Genomic DNA, 21,081 nt, shown 5'->3' with positions numbered 1-21,081 from the left:
GTCTTTGTATATGGGCGGCTTGTGGCCTCCTGGCTATGCTTGGTTCTCTATGTTATGCTGAAACTGGGACTGTCATTAAGGAATCTGGAGGAGAATACATATATATTTTAAGGAATGTTGGCTCCTTACCGGCCTTCCTCTTTGCATTCACCTCGGTCATTGTGCTGAAGCCGGCCGGGATAGCTGGCGTCACCCTCAGTTTTGCAGAATACGTTGTGGCTGCTTTCTTCCCAGACTGTCCATCTCCAGAAGTCGCCATCAAGTGCACAGCGGCCTCCTGCGTCCTTGTCATGGGAATTATCAATTGCCTCAATGTCAGACTTTCCATGTCCGTCATGGTCTTGTTCACGGCAGCTAAGGTGATAGTCCTGGTGGTAATAATAGTAGGTGGCATAGTCCTTCTAGCCCAGGGAAACACCCAGGTTTTACAGAACAGCTTTGAAAACACAGCGGTTGGCTTTGGTCCTGTTGGGATGGCGTTTTATCAAGGTCTCTGGTCCTACGATGGATGGAATAATCTGAATTTTATTACAGAGGAACTGAAGAACCCTGAGGTTAGTAAGTGTTGTCCTTTCTAGACAACATCTTCTTTTGATCTAGCCAGTTATCACTCGGGTAAGCCTCTGGAGGTCATAGAGCAAAGTATTGTAATATAGCATCTACCTAGCTATAGTCATATGCCGTAATAAGCTATACTGACAGTGGTGGTCTCAGTGGGATAATCTTTTGCCTTACCTACCTGCAGTAACTGAATACATGTGGTTTAGAACACTGTCCGATTTTCCAAAGTCTATAAAGAACTCCCAAGTATGCTTTAAAGCGACTCTGTACCCACAATCTGATCCCCCCCCCCCCCCCCAAACCGCTTGTACCTTCAGATAGCTGCTTTTAATCCAAGATCTGTCCTGGGGTCCGTTTCGGCAGGTGATGCAGTTATTTTCCTAAAACTTTTAAACAGGCAGCCCTGTGCCCAACGGCCGGGGCTTAGATTGTGTATGCATTAGGCTGGCACACCCTCTCTGTTCCTCCTCCCCGCCCTCCTCATCATTAGGAATGCTCCAGGCAGACTGTCTCCTATTCCTCACCTGTGTCAATACTGAACATGGGCTGGATCGTTAAGGCACCTGTGCAATGTTCAGACAAAAGAAAATGTTCCAGTGGCATTCCTAATGATGAAGAGGGCGGGGAGGAGAGACGGAGGGGTGGTACAAAGTTAGGGCACAGATACTCTAAGCCCCAGCCATTGGGCATGGGGCTGCAAGTTTAAAAGTTGTTTTTTAGGACAATATCTGCATCACCTGCCGAATGGACCCCAGGACAGATCTTGGATTAAAAGCAGCTATCCAAAGGTACAAGTGGTTTGGGGGAGGGGGGGTCAGATTGTGGGTACAGAGTCGCTTTAATCTTCTTTTACATCGTTCATAGAGTGATGCTTTGTAACTTTATTGTAACTCCTTTTGTATATGTTTTAGGTGAACCTTCCTCGAGCGCTGATGATCGCAATCCCACTTGTCACATGTATTTACCTTCTGGCTAACGTCAGCTATTTTGCAACAATGACACCGCAGGAGTTACTTACATCAGATGCTGTTGGCATTAGTTGGGGGTCAGTCTATAAATTGTAATTTGTTTATTTTATTTTTTAAATGGGTGTTATGGCAAAAACCAGACTCTGGGTGCAAAAGAAAAAAAGTTCTCCTCTGCTTCCATCTCTCATCGCTGCCGTTCCAACAATGCTAGATTCCTGCTGCTCCCCGCTTCCTACATATCAATCCTTCCAAGAAACACTCACTCAGCCAATCACTGCTGTGGCTTAGAGGGCATTTCCAGCAGGGTCAACGCCTTCTAGGAAGCAGGGAGCAGTTGTGAGGAGCTAAGGCCTGGTGAAATGGGTGTGGGGGGAAAAGGGGCAAGTGAGTATGCTTTTTTCTTTTTGGTATTTTTTTTCTACTTTTCACTCCTGTCCTAATCACTTAAAAGAGTTATCCTGTGTTAGAAAAAACATGGCCACTTTCTTCCAGAGACAGCACCACTCTTGTCTCCAGTTCGGGTATAGTTTCCAATTAAGCTCCATTCACTTCAATGGAAATTAATTGCAAAACCTGCACCCAAACTGGAGACAAGACTGGTGCTGTCTCTGGAAGAAAGTGGCCATGTTTTTCATATGCTGGATAACCCCTTTAAGCCTAGATGTAGCCTTCCCATTTGTCATATGCCGCACAGGGAAAGAGAGAGGGAATGGGGGACAGTCACTCGTTTTGAGTAGTTAGGGAGGTGGCGGTGAAGCTATGTTATTTTATAGGTGGCCGTCCTGATCTTTACTTTTTCAGACTACAGTCCAATTTATTTCTTATTTTTCCAATAACCATTTCCTGCAGATGGAAGGTGCTGGGGACATGGACGTGGATTATCACTTTGGGGGTCGCATTTTCTACTTTCGGCTGTGGAAATGGGAATCTCTTCACTACAGGACGAGTGTGCTATGTGGCCGCCAGAGAAGGACACCTGGTAATTTCCATGTTTAACCCTTTCTGTTTTTTATATATATACAGATGAGCGAATAGTGAAATATTCGATCATTCGAAATTCGATTTGAATAGCTCCCGATATTTGACTATTCAAACGGCAGGGCAGGACAGCACCGCCAATGCGTATAATGAGAGTTCGAGCCACGTGTCAAACTTGGGGACCCAAAACAGGTAGGGCGCCGAGGGATCAGGGAGGACAGGGTTGTGTTCGGCCAGGTACTCCCGCAACATCCGCCGATACTTGTACCTTCTGTTCGTACTAGGCCCTGCAGTTATGGAACTTTGGCGAGGGGGTGCCATGAACGTGTCCCATACTGTGGAGAGTGTTCCCCTGGTGGCTGTGGACCTGATGGATGTTGTCCGGCTTTGGGAGCAACTCTCTTCTCTACCGCCAGCAATGGAAGGTGGGAATATCTCCATCATATTCTGCAGCAGTTCTCTCTGGTACTCAAGAAATTTGGTGGTCCTCTACTGTACTGGAATAAAAGAGGAGATATTATCTTCATACCGGGGGTCCAGCATTGCGAAAACCCAGTATTTTTTGCTCCCCATTATGTGGACAACGCATTTGTCCCTCGCAAACTGTGAATTGGCATCACTTTGCTGCTCCCACCAGAAGGATCGCTCAATATTTCCTCCTCCTCTGCCTCCTTTTCGCCCCATCCTGGCTGGACCAATGGGACGCACACAACTGCACCGCTAGCCTCGCTGACAGTGTGGCCAACAGCTTCCTCCTCTTCTTCCTCGAAGAATCGACGCTGAGAAGCTGACAGGAGTGTAGTGTGACTGTCTAGTTCCGTCACGTCTCCTATCCCGGCCTCCTGTGCGTGCAAGGCGTTCTATCTGATGGCGATGAGGGATTCGCATAGCAGTGGGATGGTTACGCTCACTTTGGCATCGTCGCAGCTGACCCTTTTGGTGGACTCCTTGAATATCCTTAAAACTTTGCATAAGTCTGCCATCCATTGCCACTCATGTTTGGCAAACAAACTTAAGGAGCAGAGTTGCTTTATGCCTTGGAGATACGTGTCCGGGGTGGAACGCATGATGAAACGCAGGGCATTTCCGGTTCGCCGCCTGAGGTGGAACGCATGATGGAATGCAGGGCATTTCCGGTCTGACGTGCGTCGCGTCACTTACGGCCCGGCGCGAGATCCATACAGCTTTCCGGTGATCATGTAAGTAATCATTACTATAAAAACTCTATTCTTTGTAAATACTGTTGGCTTGAAAAAGGTGGAATATCCACTGAAACGCTTTGCCGTCTACATTTGGAATAAACCATTTCTTGGAATATATATCTGCTATATGCCATCTGATGCCATTTGATATCAAGCGTCCTGGAGGTGGTCAGGTCAGTGTATATGATATTTCCCCTATAGTGAAGTAAGTGGATTATATCGCTCTTTTTTCCCCAACACAACATATTGACGAGTGTCTATCTCTGAGCGCTATTGTTGTTTTTCTTGTGTTTTAAACATATGATATGTAGAATTCCAGCGAGTGGTAACATCGCACAACAGCCGGATTTCGGGCAAATGCAGGTGTTTTTGTAGCATTATTAAGGCTAGCAGCCGCCATGGTGGACTTCTGAAAGTGGGCGCACAGGCGTCGCACTTTCACCAGTAGCTCCGGCAGGTAGGGGTAGGTCTTTAAAAAGCGCTGCACCACCAAATTAAAAACGTGGGGCAGGCATGGAACGTGTTGGAGTTCTCCAAGCTCCAGAGCTGCCAGCAAGTTACGGCCATTATGACACATGACCATGCCTGATCCCAGCTGCAGCAGCGACAGCCAAATTTCTGCCAGCTGCAAGATGGCCTCCTTTACCTCTGGGGCGCTGTGCTGCTTATCACCCAGGCTGATAAGCTTGAGCACGGCCTGCTGACGTCTCCCCACGCAAGTGCAGCAACGTTTCCAGATCACGGCTGAGGACGATTTTACGGAGGAGGAGGAGAGGGAGGGGTTGTCAGAGCCCGTGCTGGCAATCTTAGGCGGGGGGAGAAGGGAGGCTGTCCCTGCTTGAGACCCGGTACCCGCCTCCACAACATTCACCCAGTCTGCCGTCAGTGAGATATAGCATCCCTGGCCGCAAGCACTTGTCCACGCGCCAGTGGACCTTCGCGCTAACCACGTAACTCAGAGCCCACCCAATGTTACGGGACATGCGCTGGTGCAAGACGGGGACGGCACACCTGGAAAAGTAGTGGCTAGGGACACAATACTGAGGTGCGGCAGCTGCCATCAGGTCACGGAAGGTCTGCTTCTCCACAAGCCTAAGCGGCAACATCTCCATGGCCAGCAATTTGGAGATGTGGCAGTTTAAGGCTTGGGCAGAGGGGTGAGTAGAGGCATACTTACGCCTGCAATCAAATGCCTGAGTGATGGACAATTGCTGTGAAGAGGCGCATGACGGTGCAGGCGAAGGAGCAGACGCAGGCAAAGGGGAAGGTGAAGAAAGCACCAAAGTGGCCGAAGCACAGGCAGATGGCGAGGTGTCTTGGCTGGTGGTCTGGACTGTAGCGCTGGTTCTCCTGTGTTTGCTTTTTTCCACTGAGCCCAGTGCTTTGCTTCCAGGTGACGCCACATGGCCGAGGTGGTCAAGTTGCTCTTCTCCAAGCCTCTACTTAGTTTGGAGTGACATAGCGTGCACACCGCACTCAGCTTGTCATCCGCGCAAACATTAAAAAACCTCCACACCAAAGAAATGCGTGACCTCAAGAGAGGAGCTTGGCGTGACTGGCTGCTTCGGAGAAAAGCTTCGGCCCTGGTGACTCTGGCCTGCCTTCGATGACTCGTCTGTCCTCTACCTCTGGACATCCCTCTGCCTCTTTGCTCCTTTTTTGGTGCTGCGCGGGCCTCCACACCTCCATTACTTGCCCCACTGGACATCACCCCTTGCCAGGTCGGGTCGTTCACTTCATCGTCCAGCAACTCCTCTTCTATCTCCTCACTCTGCTGTTCCTCCTGCACACTGGGCATGTCAATTGTTTGGCTTAACGGCAATTGGGTCTCCTCATCGTCAGTCCTCACGACTTCAGGTTGCCGGTCCACAACAGCAAAATCAACTGGACATGGCGAATGCTCCAAATTTTGTGCATTGCTACAGATATACTGTAATCTTCAGGTAGCTCCTGGGATTCATCAAGTATTTGAACACTGTCCAATTGGGGAAAAGGACCCGAAAAGAGCTCCTCGGAGGGGGCAAGGGTGGGATGACTATGATGGACTAATTGTGCAGGTTTGGAGACATGAGGGTCAGACTCTTGGCTAGCCTCGAGACTGGAGTGAGTGGATAAATGACTGGAAGCACTCTCCGCCATCCATCGTAACACTTGGTCACACTGATCGAGCCTCAACAGTTGTGTACCCCGCCCCCTGCACAACTGTCCTATAAAGCTAGGGATGGTGGATGCATGGGATACTGGACATCCCTCTGAAGCACGAGCTGTATCCCCAATCACTTGACTGCGGCTTGAAACCCCAGCAGCATTTCAGTGTCCCTGTCCGTGTCGCTTTGCACTACACATTGTAGTAGCCGTTTAACTTTTTTCAATACAATTTAGCTATACCAGATCGTTTTTAATTTATCCCACACTAACAGTATACAGCCGTATACCGGATATAGAATGGTTCTTAAAACAATAGAAATAAAGGGCTATTCAATGCCTTCACAGGACGCAGACTGCGCAAATCAGTAGTGGTAAGATAGGAGGTATTATCCCACACTTACAGTATCAAGCCGTATACCGGATATAGAATTGTTTTTACAACAATTGAAATAAAGGGCTGGTCAACGCCTTCACAGGACGCAGACTGCACAAATCAGTAGTAGCAAGATAAGAGGTACTATCCCACATTTACAGTATACAGCCGTATACGGGATATATAATTGTTTTTACAACAATTGAAATAAAGGGCTGGTCAACGCCTTCACAGGACGCAGACTGTGCAAATCAGTAGTAGCAAGATAAGAGGTATTATCCCATACTTACAGTATACAGCCCTATACCGGATATAGTATTGATTTTAAAAATAATAGAATGAAATAGCTGGTCAAGTCTTTGACAGGACGCAGTCTGCTCAAACCAGTAGTAGCAAGATAACAGCTATTATGCCACACACAGAGTATACAGCCGTATACCGGATATCGTATTGATTTTTTAAATAATAGAATGAAATAGCTGGTCAAGTCTTTGACAGGACGCAGTCAGCGCAAACCAGTAGTAGCAAGATAACAGCTATTATGCCACACAGAGTATACATCCGTAATACTGGATATGGTATTGATTTTAAAAATAATAGAATGAAATAGCTGGTCAGGTCTTTGACAGGACGCAGTCTGTGCAAACCAGTAGTAGCAAGATAAGAGGTATTATGCCACACACAGTGTGTCTGAACACACTGCCTGTCTCACAACAGCTTCTAAATCAGTTTTTTTTTTTTATAGCTTTAGCCCTAACAAGGGCTTTTGGGGGGTCCCTTCCTTCCTAACTACACCTAAAAGCTTCCTCTCCCTGGTATACAGCCTTGTCCCTCTCTAGCCCCAACCAGAAAGCGACACAAATCTCAAATGACTATTCTAAGATTCAGGAAGTCATATGGTTTAGCCAGCAAATCACAGTTAGAGGTTTTTTTAACGTCTTGCCTATTCCTAGTACTTGTCCCTCCCCCTGCATGTTTATTGGCTGGAAAAAAGCGCCAGGGGAAGTGGGAGGGCGAATCGAATTTTTAATGCGTTTTTGCTCTAATGTTTGACTACAATCGAATAGCTCAAATAGCGTACTATTCGATCGAATACTATTCGCTCATTTCTAGATATATACAATTTATACAATGAAAATAAATTTGTTAAATAGTTGAATGATTTTTTCCCTCTAAAGTGGTGACTTTCTAAAGGACTTATGTTTAGAAGATGGCCTCCTCCGGCGTCATTTATCATTATTTGCGCCTGCTCGCAGTTGTAAATCATGATCCAAATCTACACCAGCTGGAAGCAGGTGTAAATTTGGCACGTTGGGCGCAGGATCAGGCGCCTGGCTAAGAAAAAGGGGACCTGGCCTAATTTAAGACCGATGTACGAGTATGGTGGTCTAGATAAATCCCCCCCATGTGTAATAGCGATGTGCAGCTGACGGCTAACGATTGAAAAAACTGTTAATATATTACCTCTCCACACTTCGAGTCATGGCTCCGTGAAGAAAGCAGAGGGCAAGAGAAGACCAGGAGCATTGAGAGGTAATGTGTAACAGTTTAGGGCAAGGGCTACACATATATATATATATATAGATATAAATATATATATATATACAGCCCTTTTACAACCCTATTACACCAATCGATTATTGGCCGATAATCATTTGGAAGTGTTAAAAAGCAATGATCTTTGTCTTTGATATGCCCCTGTCTGTTCTATGGAGAGGGGAGGGGGGGGAGGAGGGAGGGGGGAGATTAGTTGGCAGCAGAGAGCAGAGAACAAAGGATTACACAGCGGGACCTGTGTGAAAGCTGCTATTCAGAGGTCAGAGAGGTCAGTGCTGACTCCAGAGGAGATAGCCCAGTGATGTAGCTGTAAATTAACTCTTTGTTGTCCTGTTTTGGTGCCTCATCTCCGACACTCCTCCCCTCTCCATAGAGAACAATTAAGACAGGGGGGAGAGCTTCAAACGGCTTTCTCATTATAAAAATGCATTTTTTCGGCTAATAAACCCAATTACAAAGTTTCTTAAAATCGCCTAATGACTATTTTTGATTTTGACTATTTTTTGTTCCAGCCTGACACCCTATCCATGGTCCACGTGCAATACCTAACTCCATCTCCTGCCCTCATCTTCACCTGTATCATCTCCATACTAATGATCATTCCGGGAGATTTCAGTAGTATTGTCAACTACAGCGGGTATGTGCATGTTCTTATTGTATATAGAAAGGGGACTGTCCGCTCGCTACCATGTGTGTTTAACCCCTTCACGTCAGCTATCTGTATATATACGTTCCTATTGCACATGCCCCGTGCAGTAGGAATGTACATATACGTTCCTGACTGACAGGGGCTTTGTGATGAGAACGGGATCGCTGCAGGGACAGCGATCCCGCTCTCATCTGTGTACAGCACCGGAGATAATGAGGATCAGCTGCGATTCCGCAGCTGACCCCCATTAACCCCGTTTCGGCGGTCACTAATGGGCCGGTGCCGCCGCTGTATTTCATCTCCCCCCACCGTGAATCCACGGTGGGGGGAGATGAAATAAGTAAAAATCAGACCCCAGATCAGCCCCCTAGTGCCCCAGTCACTAACCCCCCCTCCTGCGGCGGCCATCGGATCCAAGATGGCCGCCGCGATCACTGTGAACAGACTAATGTCTGTTCACAGTGATCAAAAAAGAAAAATGAATGAAAGCCCCATGCTCTCCGCCACCGGAGGTAGCGGAGAGCATGGGGCAGTCATCGGGACCCCCCCTGTGGGGTCCTGGTACAAGCGTTCAGCGGTATATACTATATACCGCTGATCGCTTGTGCCATGTGCCGCCGGCACTTTTTATCCCGTCACCATGAATGATTGGTGACACGGGATAAAAAGTGATGTCCCCCCCACCCCCCCCTGTCACCCCCGTCCCCCAGTCACCCCCCCTTCCCCATATACTCACCTGCTCCTGGAGCTCCTTCCTCTTCCGTGTCCTGGCTGGTTATGAAGTGCGCATGCGCTCCACAACCAGCCAAGCTCTGAAAATTTAAAGTGACAGAGACCAATTTGGTCTCTGTCACTGAACTATGATTACTGTGATAGAAAATATCACAGTAATCATAGTAATACAGTGAACATGAATGTATAAAGTACAAAAAGTGACAAACATACAAAAAAATAATAAAACACACACTTTTTATTATAGTAATAATTGCAGTTTACTCCCAAATTACCCCTAACCCCCCCCAGATTACCTGTAACCACCGCAGGTTGCCCATAACCACCGCACGTTGCCCATAACCACCCCAGGTTGTCCGTAATCACGTCAGATTGCACGTAACCCCCCAGATTACCCGTAACCACCGCACGTTGCCCATAACCACCGCACGTTGCCCGTAACCACCGCACGTTGCCCGTAACCACCGCACGTTGCCAGTAACCACCGCACGTTGCCAGTGACCCCCTCCAGATTGTCCGTAATCACCCCAGATTGCCTGTAACCACCCCAAATTACATGTAACCACCCCAGATTAGCTATAAGCACTTCACTCTATCCGTAACAATTCTAGATTGTCTGTAACCCCCCAGGTTGCCCGTAACCACCCCAGGTTGCCCGTAATCATGCCAGATTACATGTAACCCCCCAGATTGCACGCAACCACCGCAGGTTGCCTCTGACCACCGCACCTTGCCTCTGACCCCCGCACGTCGCCTCTGACCACCGCACGTCGCCTCTGACCACCGCGCGACGCCTATGACCACCGCACGTCGCCTTTGACCACCGCACGTCGCCTATGACCACCGCACGTCGCCTATGACCACCGCACGTCGCCTATGACCACCGCACCTTGCATCTGACCACCGCACCTTGCCTCTGAACACCGCACCTTGCCTCTAACCACCCCAAATTGCCAGTGACCCCCTCCAGATTGCCCGTAACCACGCCAGATTACAGGTACCCACCTCTGATTACCTATTAGCACTTCAGTTTATCCGTAACCACAGCAGGTTGCCTGTAACCATCCCAGATTGTCTGTAACCACCCCAGATTGTCCGTAACCTCCCCAGATTGTCCGTAACCACCCCAGATTGTCCGTAACCACCCCAGATTGTCCGTAACCACCCCAGATTGACCGTAACCACCCCACGTTGCCTGTAACCACAGCAGGTTGCCGGTAACCACCCTAGATTGTCTGTAACCACAGCAGGTTGCCCGTAACCACCCCAGGTTGCCCGTAACCACCCAGATTGTCCGTAACCACCCCAGATTGTCCGTAACCACCCCAGATTGTCCGTAACAACCCCAGATTGTTTGCAACCACCCCAGATTGTCCGCAACCACCCCAGATTGTCCGTAACCACAGCAGGTTGCCTGTAACCATACCAGATTGTCTGTAACCACAGCAGGTTGTCCGTATTCACCCCACGTTGCCCGTAACCACCCCAGGTTGCCTCTAACCACCCCAGGTTGCCTCTAACCACCCCAGGTTGTCGTAACCACAGCAGGTTTCCTGTGACCACCCCATGTTGACCGTATCCACCCCAGATTATCCGTAACCACCCCAGATTACCCGTAACCACCCCAGACTGCCCGTAACCACCTCAGACTGCCCGTAACCACCTCTAGATTACCCGGAACCACCCCAGACTGTCCGTAACCACCCCACATTACCTGTAATCTAATTTTTTTTATTGTATTTTAGTAACTGCGCTATTCTAATAACTGTTACTAGCTGCGGTTTTGCTCCAGCAAATTGGCGCTCCTTCCCTTCTGAGCCCTGCTGTGTGCCCATACAGTGGTTTATGCCCACATATGGGGTACCGTTGTACTCAGGAGAACCTGCGTTACAGATTTTGGGGTACATTTTTTCTCCTGTTCCTTGTGAAATTTAGAAATTTCAAACTAAACCAACATATTTTTGGAAAAATTCAAGTTTTTCATTTTTACTGGCCAATTTTGAATACTTTCCTCTAATACATGTGGGGTCAAAATGCTCATCCTACCCCAAGATGAATTCTTTGAGGGGTGCACTTTCCAAAATGGGGTGACTTATGGCGAGATTTTACTCCGCTGGCACTACAGGGGCACTGCAAACCCACCTGGCGCTCAGAAACTTCTTCAGCAAAATCTGCATTGAAAAAGCTAATTGGCGCTCCTTCCCTTCTGAGCCCGGCTGTGTGCCCATACAGTGGTTTAAACCGACATATGAGGTACCTTTTTACTCAGGAGAACCTGCGTTACAAATTTTTGGGGTACTTTTTTTCTCTTGTTCCTCGTGAAATTGAGAAATTTCAAACTAAAGGAACATATTATTGGAAAAAAATTGAGTTTTTCATTTTTACTGTCTAATTTTGAATACTTTCCTCTAACACCTGTGGGGTCAAATTGCCCATCCTACCCGAAGATGAATTCTTTGAGGGGTGTACTTTCCAAAATCGGGTGACTTATGGGGGTTTTTCTCTCTGCTGACACTACAGGGGCTCTGCAAATGCACCTGGCGCTCGGAAACTTCTTCAGCAAAATCTGCAATGGAAAAGCTAATTGGCGCTCCTTCCCTTCTGAGCCCCGCTGTGTGCCCATGCAGTGGTTTACGCCCACATATGGGGTACCGTAGTACTCAAGAGAACCCGTGTTACAAATTTTGGGGTGCTTTTTCTCTCATGTTCCTTTTGAAAATGGAAAACTTTAATCTAAATGTATATATTATTGGAAAATTTTAATTTTTCATTTTTTTACGGCCTGAGGCTCGGTTCACACGTTGTAACAGTGCGGCTGTATTTGCGGCTGTAATTGTGCGGCGGTATTTTTGGTGGTTCGTGTGTATGCTTGGAAGTATAGGATATGCGGCTGCACAGTGCACACTATGTATGAATCTACAGCCCTATCGTAAACGGACCCGTAAAAAATGAACAAGACCATTGTTTGCGGCCGGACATGCGGCCGAGGATTGACAGGCGGTCCGTACGGAGTACTTCAAAAATAGCCGGCAATGATGCCGAATGCCGAAGCCTCTAATAGTTAATATATTAAATTAATCAAACACATTTTCTTTGTAATCAAGACACTTTCGTTGGTCAATAATTTATTTCTAACGAATCCATCATTTTGCAATTAAATATACTGTTAAAAAAAATAGATATATAAATAAATGTATATTTATCTATTTATTTATTTTTTGACAGTATATTGAATTGCACAATGATGGATTCGTTAGAATTAAATTATTGACCAACGAAACTGAATTTATTTCCACGAAAATGTGTTTTATTCATTAAATATTAATTAGTACAGGAAGCTCTATAAGCCGTTAATTCATATTCCCGGCAATAGAGCATTCTGTACTAATCATCACTTTACTTTAATTAAAACATCAAATGTTTCTTCTAATTATGTTATGACAATAGCATTATTAGAAGAAACATTTAGAATTATATGTGTGCTCAGCTGATCGGCTGAGCGCACATATAATGAGCGGGTCCGCAGTACAGTGACTTCATTGTGCTGCGGACCAGCGAAGAGGACACATCGGGGTGAGTATAGAGCTCTCCCCACCCCCTCCCCTGCACTGCACCCCTCCCAGCAAGGAAGGGGGGTCAGTTAACCCCTTCCTTGCTGGAATGGGTGCAGTCTGACATCAGTCTGGCCCCCAGGGGGTTAAGGGGGATGCAATACATCCTCCCTTAACCCCTTGGGGGTCAGACTGTAAGCAGCGATCTGTAAAGATGCTGCATACTGTAAGGAGCACAACACCGCTCACAATGATGGGTGTTGTGCTCCTGTTTGTGTGTTTTTTGTGTGTTTCTCCCTTTTTGTTTTTCAGATATCGGTATCCTGGGGATTACGTTGGATTCCATGGACTACGTCGATGACCAGTGGTTGTTCTTTGAATTTTTTTAATAAAATGGTCAATGAGGGGTGTGGGGGTGTTTTTATTTGAATAAAAAAATTTTTAAACTTGTGTCTTGTCTTTATTTCTTTACTTTATAGACTTAGTAGTGGAAGCCGTCTAATAGACGGAATCCATTACTAAGTTGGGGCCTAGTGTTAGCCGGTATAAAATGGCTAACACTAACCCCCCATTATTACCCCAGTACCCAATGCCACCAGGGGTACTGGGAAGAGCCGGGTGCCAGTGGTCCCGGAGCGTCAATATTGGCGCTCCTGGACCGGGCGGCAGCAGGCTGGTAAGATTTAGGCTGGGGAGGGCCTAAACCAATGGCTCTTCCCACCCTGGTGTTACCAGGCTGCTGTCGTTTGGTTTTTAACCCGGCTGGTTATAAAAATAGGGGGGACCCTATGCGTTTTTTTTTTATTATTTATTTATTAAAAAAAAACCGCATAGAGTCCCCCCTATTTTTATAACCAGCCGGGTTAAAAACCAAACGACAGCAGCTTGGTAACACCAGGGTGGGAAGAGCCATTGTTTTAGGCCCTCCCCAGCCTAAATCTTACCCGCCTGCTGCCGCCCGGTCCCGGAGCGTCAAAATTGGCGCTCCGGGACCACTGGCACCCGGCTCTTCCCAGTACCCCTGGTGGCATTGGGTACTGGGGTAATAATAGGGGGTTAGTGTTAGCCATTTTATACCGGCTAACACTCGGCCCCAACTTAGTAATGGATTCCGTCTATTAGACGGCTTCCACTACTAAGTCTATAAAGTAAAGAAATAAAGACAAGACACAAGTTTAAAATATTTTTTATTCAAATAAAAACACCCCCACACCCCTCATTGACCATTTTATTAAAAAAATTCAAAGAACAACCGCTGGTCATCGACGTAGTCCATGGAATCCGACGTAATCCCCAGGATACTGATATCTGAAAAACAAAAAGGGAGAAAACACACAAAAACACACAAACAGGAGCACAACACCCATCATTGTGAGCGGTGTTGTGCTCCTTACAGTATGCAGCATCTTTACAGATCGCTGCTTACAGTCTGACCCCCAAGGGGTTAAGGGAGGATGTATTGCATCCCCCTTAACCCCCTGGGGGCCAGACTGATGTCAGACTGCACCCATCCCAGCAAGGAAGGGGTTAAGTGACCCCCCTTCCTTGCTGGGAGGGGTTGCAGTGCCGGGGAGGGGGTGGGGAGAGCTCTATACTCACCCCGATGTGTCCTCTTCGCTGGTCCGCAGCACAATGAAGTCACTGTACTGCGGACCGGCTCATTATATGTGCACTGAGCCGATCAGCCAATCAGCTGAGCGCACATATAATTCTAAATGTTTCTTCTAATAATGCTATTGTGATAACATAATTAGAAGAAACATTTGATGTTTTAATTAAAGTAAAGTGATGATTAGTACAGAAAGCTCTATTGCCGGCATATGAATTAACGGCTTATAGAGCTTCCTGTACTAATTAATATTTAATGAATAAAACACATTTTCGTTGAAATAAATACAGTTTCTTTGTTCAATAATTTAATTCTAACGAATCCATCATTGTGCAATTAAATATACTGTCAAAAAATAAATATATATATAAATATACATTTATTTATATATATATATTTATTTTAACAGTATATTTAATTGCAAAATGATGGAATCGTTTACATTTAATTATTGAACAATGAAAGGGACTTTATTACAACGAAAATGTGTTTTATTAATTTAATATATTAACCATGAGAGACATCGGCTATAGTGCAGAGGATCGCAAACCCCGGTAATAGCGATTCCTGTAAACTGTGTTCCCTGCTTTCCCAGATGCATCCAGAGGTGTTTCCATCACTTTCTTAACATTTTATTTGTTATTTTTAGTTGAACCAGATTTCCAAGTAAATGACCGTATGTTTTGAGCCGCATGTCTATTTTTTCCCACGGCCGGAGTTTCACCCGCACATTTACAGCCACATAAAAAATACAGCCGCACAGTTACAGCGTGTGAACCCAGCCTAATGGTGAATACTTTCCTCCAGCCCCTGTAGGGTTAAAATGCTCATTATACCCCTAGATTAATTCTTTAAGGTGTCTAGTTTCCAAAATGGGGTCACTTATGGGGGTTTCCAGTATACAAATCTCCTAAATCAACTTAAAATAAGAACTGGTCCCTAAAAAAATCAGTTTTGGAAACTTTCACGAAAATGTGGTAATTTGCTGATAAATTTCTAAGCCCCGTAACACCCTAAAAAAGTAAAATATGTTTATGAAATGAAGCCAGAATAAAGAGGACATATTGGTAATGTGACTTAGTAACTAATTTATGTAATACAACTTTCTTTTTTTAGAAGCAGAGAATTTCAAAGTTCATAAAATGCTAATTTTTTCAATTTTTCATGATATTTTGATGTTTTTCCCAAAAAACACACAAAGTAGTGACCAAATTTTGCCACTAATATAAAGTGCCATATGTGACGAAAAAACTATCTCAGAATCGCTAGCATACGTTAAAGCATCACTGAGCTATAAGCGCATAAAGTGAGATAGGTCAGATTTTGAAAAATGAGCCTGGTCTTTTAGGTGCAAATAGGCTTGGTCTTGAAGGGGTTAATAAAGCTTATATGAGCATCTTTTCCTAGAACTTTGCAAAATCCCCTTCCTCTGTTATTCCTCCTGGAAATATATTGACAATTGGCTGTTACCATGCACTTTGTAAATATGACGTGTCCCTATACAGTCTCAAAACTGCCAGCACTAATAGGACAGAATCGCTACCTGTTTTTAAAGGGGAATCACATTCTAATGAGCTCCTTAAAGGGGTACTCCAGCAAAAAGCAACTAGTGCCAGAAAATTGTAATTTACTTCTATTAAAAAATCTCAAGTATTCAAGCACTTATCAGCTGTTGTATGTCCTGCAGGAAGTGGTGTTTTTTATTTATCTGAAACAGTGCTCTCTGCTGCCACCTCTTTCCATGTCAGGAACTGCCTAGAGCAGGAGAGGTTTATAGTAAGCCTGATACTTATTACTCAGAAACCTACAAGAGACAGCAGTGACGCCAGACCTTCCTGGGTCAGGTGACTGTGTGAATAAACATAGTAACATAGGTTCCCCTGCAGTCCGATGTAATGACCCCAGACAGCACACACAGATATATTCTTTGCTTCACAAATAACTTCTATTATATATTGTTTGCTGTCAGCTTCACGACCTGGCTGTTCTACGGTCTTACAACCTTTGGCCTCATATGTATGAAGATTAAAAAGCCGGATATCCCCAGACCGTACAAGGCAAGTATACCATGATTTTACTTCTTTTCCATTTCTAATGGGGAAGGGAGGGGGGTCTTATTAAGGACAATGCCAGACTGATGTATGAATACATATATACCATGCTACTCTCTGTGGGAGAAAGTATGCCAATCCTGACACAGTAACTTTCCATTTTAAGGCTATGTTCACACTACGTAAAATAACGGCCGTTGTTTTGAGGCCAAAACAACGGCCATAGAATTACTATCGTACGGGCTAGTCGTGAAACTACAGCCGTTGTTTAATTTTGATTCCTAGCATGATTATAAACGGGATGAAAACAGGTCATTTACTGCGCCCAGCCCGAGAAACCACTTTTTACATCAAAATCAAGTTTAAGTCGGCAGATATAAGTTTTACGTTCGCGGCCGCATTGAAATCCACGGCCGTTGTTGCAGTATTACCGGCCGGAAATAATTGACATATTCATTTTTCACGGGGCCGTATAAACAACGGCCGTTATCTGATACGTAGTGTGAATTCAACGGCCGTAGTTACATTGCATTGCAGTCATTATAGGGAACCTAAAAACAACGGCCGTAGTTTTGCGGCGTGGACAACGGCCGTTATTTTACGTAGTGTAAACATAGCCTAAGAGAGATTCTGCCTTAGCTAAGACATGCATGCACGCTCCCTCCACCATCCTTTCCAGCTTTAAGAGCAGGGCTCCTCTGCCAACACTGAATCCTGCATGTCAATTGGTCAAGGCAGGGTGTAACGCCAGTGGGTGACTGTCACTTACTGCTGCCAGTTTCTGACTCTCCGATGCAACCTCAAGCCTTCTCATCTCTCCCGGCCGCATGCGGCTGCCTCTCCTGTCACTTTCCTGACTGCCTCCCTGCTTACTTCTCTGCACCTTCCTGTTCCTATGGGGCCCACATGCAGCGACTTCCACTTATTGTATGGATGTAAACCTCTAATTCTTCCTTCACCAATCCCAGGCCCATCAGTACCTATTTAAGTGTGTTCTAATCCTGATCTTTAGCAGTTTAAAGTTGGCCAAGGTCCCTAAGAAACTAGACCCTACCTGACCACTAGTTGCAGACATAGTCGGGGAACAGAAGCATAACCTAAAACTTCAATGCAACAATAGTATAAATTACGTAATGTAGGGCCTGACCTTGTCACATGTGATTGGGCTTTCCTCTTCCCTACCAATGCTACATCCGTCCATGGGTGAACCTTACCAGGAAACAGCCATGGGACATCTCACATCCTCAGCAATGGGACACCTCACATCCTCAGTGCTCCTCCACCAACCAACAACGCCTCTTTAATACTTTCCTGGAGGCCCAAGTTAAAAATGACCAGGTCAATGTCCATTAAGTGGGCATATTAGGCTTGAACAATTCATTTGCACCCTCCTTCAAGTAAATTGTGGTGGACCACAACATCCTCTATTGTACAGAACTATTGTGCATCTTTGATGACTGGTGCTGAGCCCCTAGACCGGTTAGCTCTGAACAAATCAGTTTCTCTCCAGGCCCTAACAAGGGCCTTTTTCATTTTCTTCAGTAGGTTCCTCTGTGAGACTTTTCCCCATATCCCCCCAAGATGTACCATCATCCCATCCGGTGCCACCACAAGCTGTTTCAACTACACCAGTTCCGCCCACAATGTCCGTCATGACATGCCCGCTAGCTTAGCCCCCATAGCCCTACCTGGGCCATGGAGAAACCAACTTCTACCTCCAGGAGATCTGCACCCAATTGCCCTGCTTCTTCTTCAATACCAATATGAACTGTAACTTTGCAAGGGGAAACCATCGCCATGAATTAGCCATGATAACGTTGCTTCTCTGGGCCTCATCTCCATAAAGGTCCTAGCTACAGTTGTTGGGCAAATGGCCCCTTTAAGGTCGAAATAAAATTTTAAGAGATTACCATTCATAAAATGATAGGTCTTAGACTTTTGCAAAATGATCCATACCCTTTCTGGGAATTTGTTTAGAGACTACATTCGAATGGAGTGGTAGTCCTCCCATGTGAATTGCTGACCCATTCATTTTGTATGGGAGCTGGGGAGACAGCCGAGTACAGCATTATTCTAACGGGGGGCTCATTTCATGGGGTGCCACAGCAGTCCGACCCCTGCCTGTAATCATCTAGTTATAACATTCTAATATGGAAAAAAACCTTTAATCCCTCTGATTGGTGATTGTAATGCAATGTATGTATAGATATTAGAAAAAATGATGATGGCTGAACAACTATTTGTATGGTGAACTATAGTTTTGCCGATTCAGACATTCAAATTTTCACCCACAGTTGTTCAAACTGATCGATGACAACGGGCAACAATCTTTTGAACGGGTGAACAATCTTTCACCATTATTGCCCAGAAAGATCATTGGTGTAATGGCCCTTTTCACCAAACACAATCAAGTTCTGTCTTCTTCTTCCCAATGAAAAAACTATTTCTTGTTAACAATTGTTTGTCTGAAATAATGTATGGTCACCTTACCTACACTTATCTTTATGAACAATGAGCACTCTACTTTCATAATGCTACATTGCTTTATTGTCTTTCCACGTCAGTCATATGGTAACCAGTATCCTCTTTGTCTTCTAGGTTCCAATCATCATCCCTGTGATAGTGCTTATTGCCTCCATATACCTGGTGTTGGCCCCGGTTATTGACACCCCCCAGATGGAGTACCTCTATGTTACTTTCTTTATCCTCAGTGGAGTATTCCTTTACATTCCGGTCATCCACTATAAATGGTCTCCGGGCTGGTTCCGTTCTGTCACGCTCCATCTTCAGCTCCTGCTGCAAGTTGCTCCGGCTGATAAAATGACTGACGTTAGGTTCCTTTTTAATGAATAGTGACATTATGTGCTTAATTCTTCCAGTAATGTAGCTCAATTGGTTTCATGTTTAATCGGTTCTTTATGCTCAACGCTGTAGGTTTCTTTTTTCCAATGATGATCATGGCCCATGGCAGATTAGGTAGACTTGTCACGGCCGCGGCGGCGTCCCGCGTTCCGGGCCGCCGCCGCGACCGCTTCCTGCCCCATGCAGCAGCCGGTGTCCATAGTCGGGGACCCGGCGCTGCTATCACCTCGGCCCCGGGGGGCGCCTCACCTCTCCACGCTCCTGTCTCCCGCTGTGCCGGCCGGCGCGCGCGTCCCCGCCTCCTAGGGCGCGCGCGCGCCGGCTGTCTCAGATTTAAAGGGGCAGTGCGCTCCTAATTGGTAGTTGCACCTAATCACTCCCCTATAAATCCCAGCATGCCCTGTCCCCTGTGTTGGAGCCTCTACATGCTTCCCATAGCGTTTGGCCCAGCTCCCTGTTGTTCCTGTGTCCTGTCCGTTACCTGGTCCCAAGTCCCTGTTCCTGAGTCCTGTCCGTTACCTGGTCCCAAGTCCCTGTTCCTGAGTCCTGTCCGTTACCTGGTCCCAAGTCCCTGTTCCTGGTTCCTGTTTCCCTGTCACTCCACCTGTTCCCGTGTCCAGCCTGTCACGTGCGCTCTCACCTGCAGACCATTGCCTGTGCCATCTCCTGCCACGCCTCGCCTGCCGACACCAGCAACCAAGCCAGGGGTAGCGACCTGGGGGTCGCCTGCCGCAGCAAGTCCATCCCGCCTTGCGGCGGGCTCTGGTGAAAACCAGCGGCCCCTTAGACTCCGCTCCCTGGTGAGGTTTGTGCCATCGCTGGTGCCGGTCCAGTGGATCCACTACTCCAGGCGTTACAGTAGGCTCCAACCATGGATCCCGGCGAGGTGCCTGATCTCCGTGATGTCGCCAGAGTGGTCACTCAGCAGGCGCAACAAATCCAGAAGCAGTCACAGCAGATCCAGCAACTCACTGCCGCCTTACAGCAGCAGACTACTGCCCAGCGCACACCACCTCCTGACGCTTCTTCTTCACTCCGACTGGCCCTCCCAAGCAAGTACTCTGGGGACTCTAAGTTGTGCAGAGGATTCTTGACTCAGTGCACCATGCACATTGAACTTTTGAGTAGTCAGTTTTCCACCGAGCGCTCTAAAGTGGCTTTCATCATCAGCCTATTAGAAGGTAGAGCCCTGGCCTGGGCCACGCCACTGTGGGACCGTGATGATCCAGTTGCTGCCAATCTCCGGGCCTTCATATTCGAGTTTCGCTCCGTCTTTGAGGAACCTGCCCGTGCTTCTTCAGCCGAGACTGCTCTCCTCAACCTCTCTCAAGGCAGCTCCTCTGTTGGTGACTACGCCATCCAGTTCCGCACCCTGGCAGCCGAATTGGACTGGAACGAGGCCGCCCTATTGGCCACCTTCAAGAAGGGCCTGTCTAGTCGTGTGAGAGACGTGCTCGCTGCCCGAGACCTGCCTACCTCCCTGAACGAACTCATTCTACTGGCCACCCGAGTTGATACTCGTTTTTCGGAGAGGGAGGAGGAGGTTCGGCATGAACATTTACTAACCCGTTCCCGTCGCCATCCCCAGCTGGCGCCGGTTTTCCAGAATCCTGACCTTTCGATGTCCCAACCCTCTCCTGAGATTCCTATGCAGGTGGAACGGGCTCACCTGACGCCTGATGAAAGAATCCGGCGCCTGGAGCAGAATCTCTGTCTCTATTGCGGTGGTTCCGATCACTTCCGGCTGGGATGTCCCCTACGTCCCCAAACATCCGGAAAATGCTCGCACCTAGGTCCGGTGGGACAGGTGTCCCTAGGTGTGAATGCCACCATTCCAAGT

General features: G+C 46.8%; 1 protein-coding gene across 1 annotated transcript; it reads left to right on the top strand.

The window, feature by feature from the left end:
* Positions 1–8: 8 nt before the first annotated feature.
* On the top strand, positions 9–19,232 carry LOC138775388 (b(0,+)-type amino acid transporter 1-like; the record flags this gene model as incomplete). The annotated part of the gene is made up of 6 exons (XM_069955931.1): positions 9–554; positions 1,473–1,606; positions 2,379–2,508; positions 8,300–8,424; positions 16,298–16,385; positions 18,978–19,232. Coding segments are annotated over 6 exons (1,278 nt in total), but the record flags the coding sequence as incomplete, so codon positions are not given.
* Positions 19,233–21,081: the final 1,849 nt, after the last annotated feature.

This window comes from Dendropsophus ebraccatus, unplaced genomic scaffold (assembly GCF_027789765.1).
Source record: "Dendropsophus ebraccatus isolate aDenEbr1 unplaced genomic scaffold, aDenEbr1.pat pat_scaffold_1598_ctg1, whole genome shotgun sequence".
Taxonomy (NCBI): domain Eukaryota; kingdom Metazoa; phylum Chordata; class Amphibia; order Anura; family Hylidae; genus Dendropsophus; species Dendropsophus ebraccatus.
Note: the sequence above shows the minus strand (reverse complement) of the source record. Positions and strands in the feature narration are given on the sequence as shown.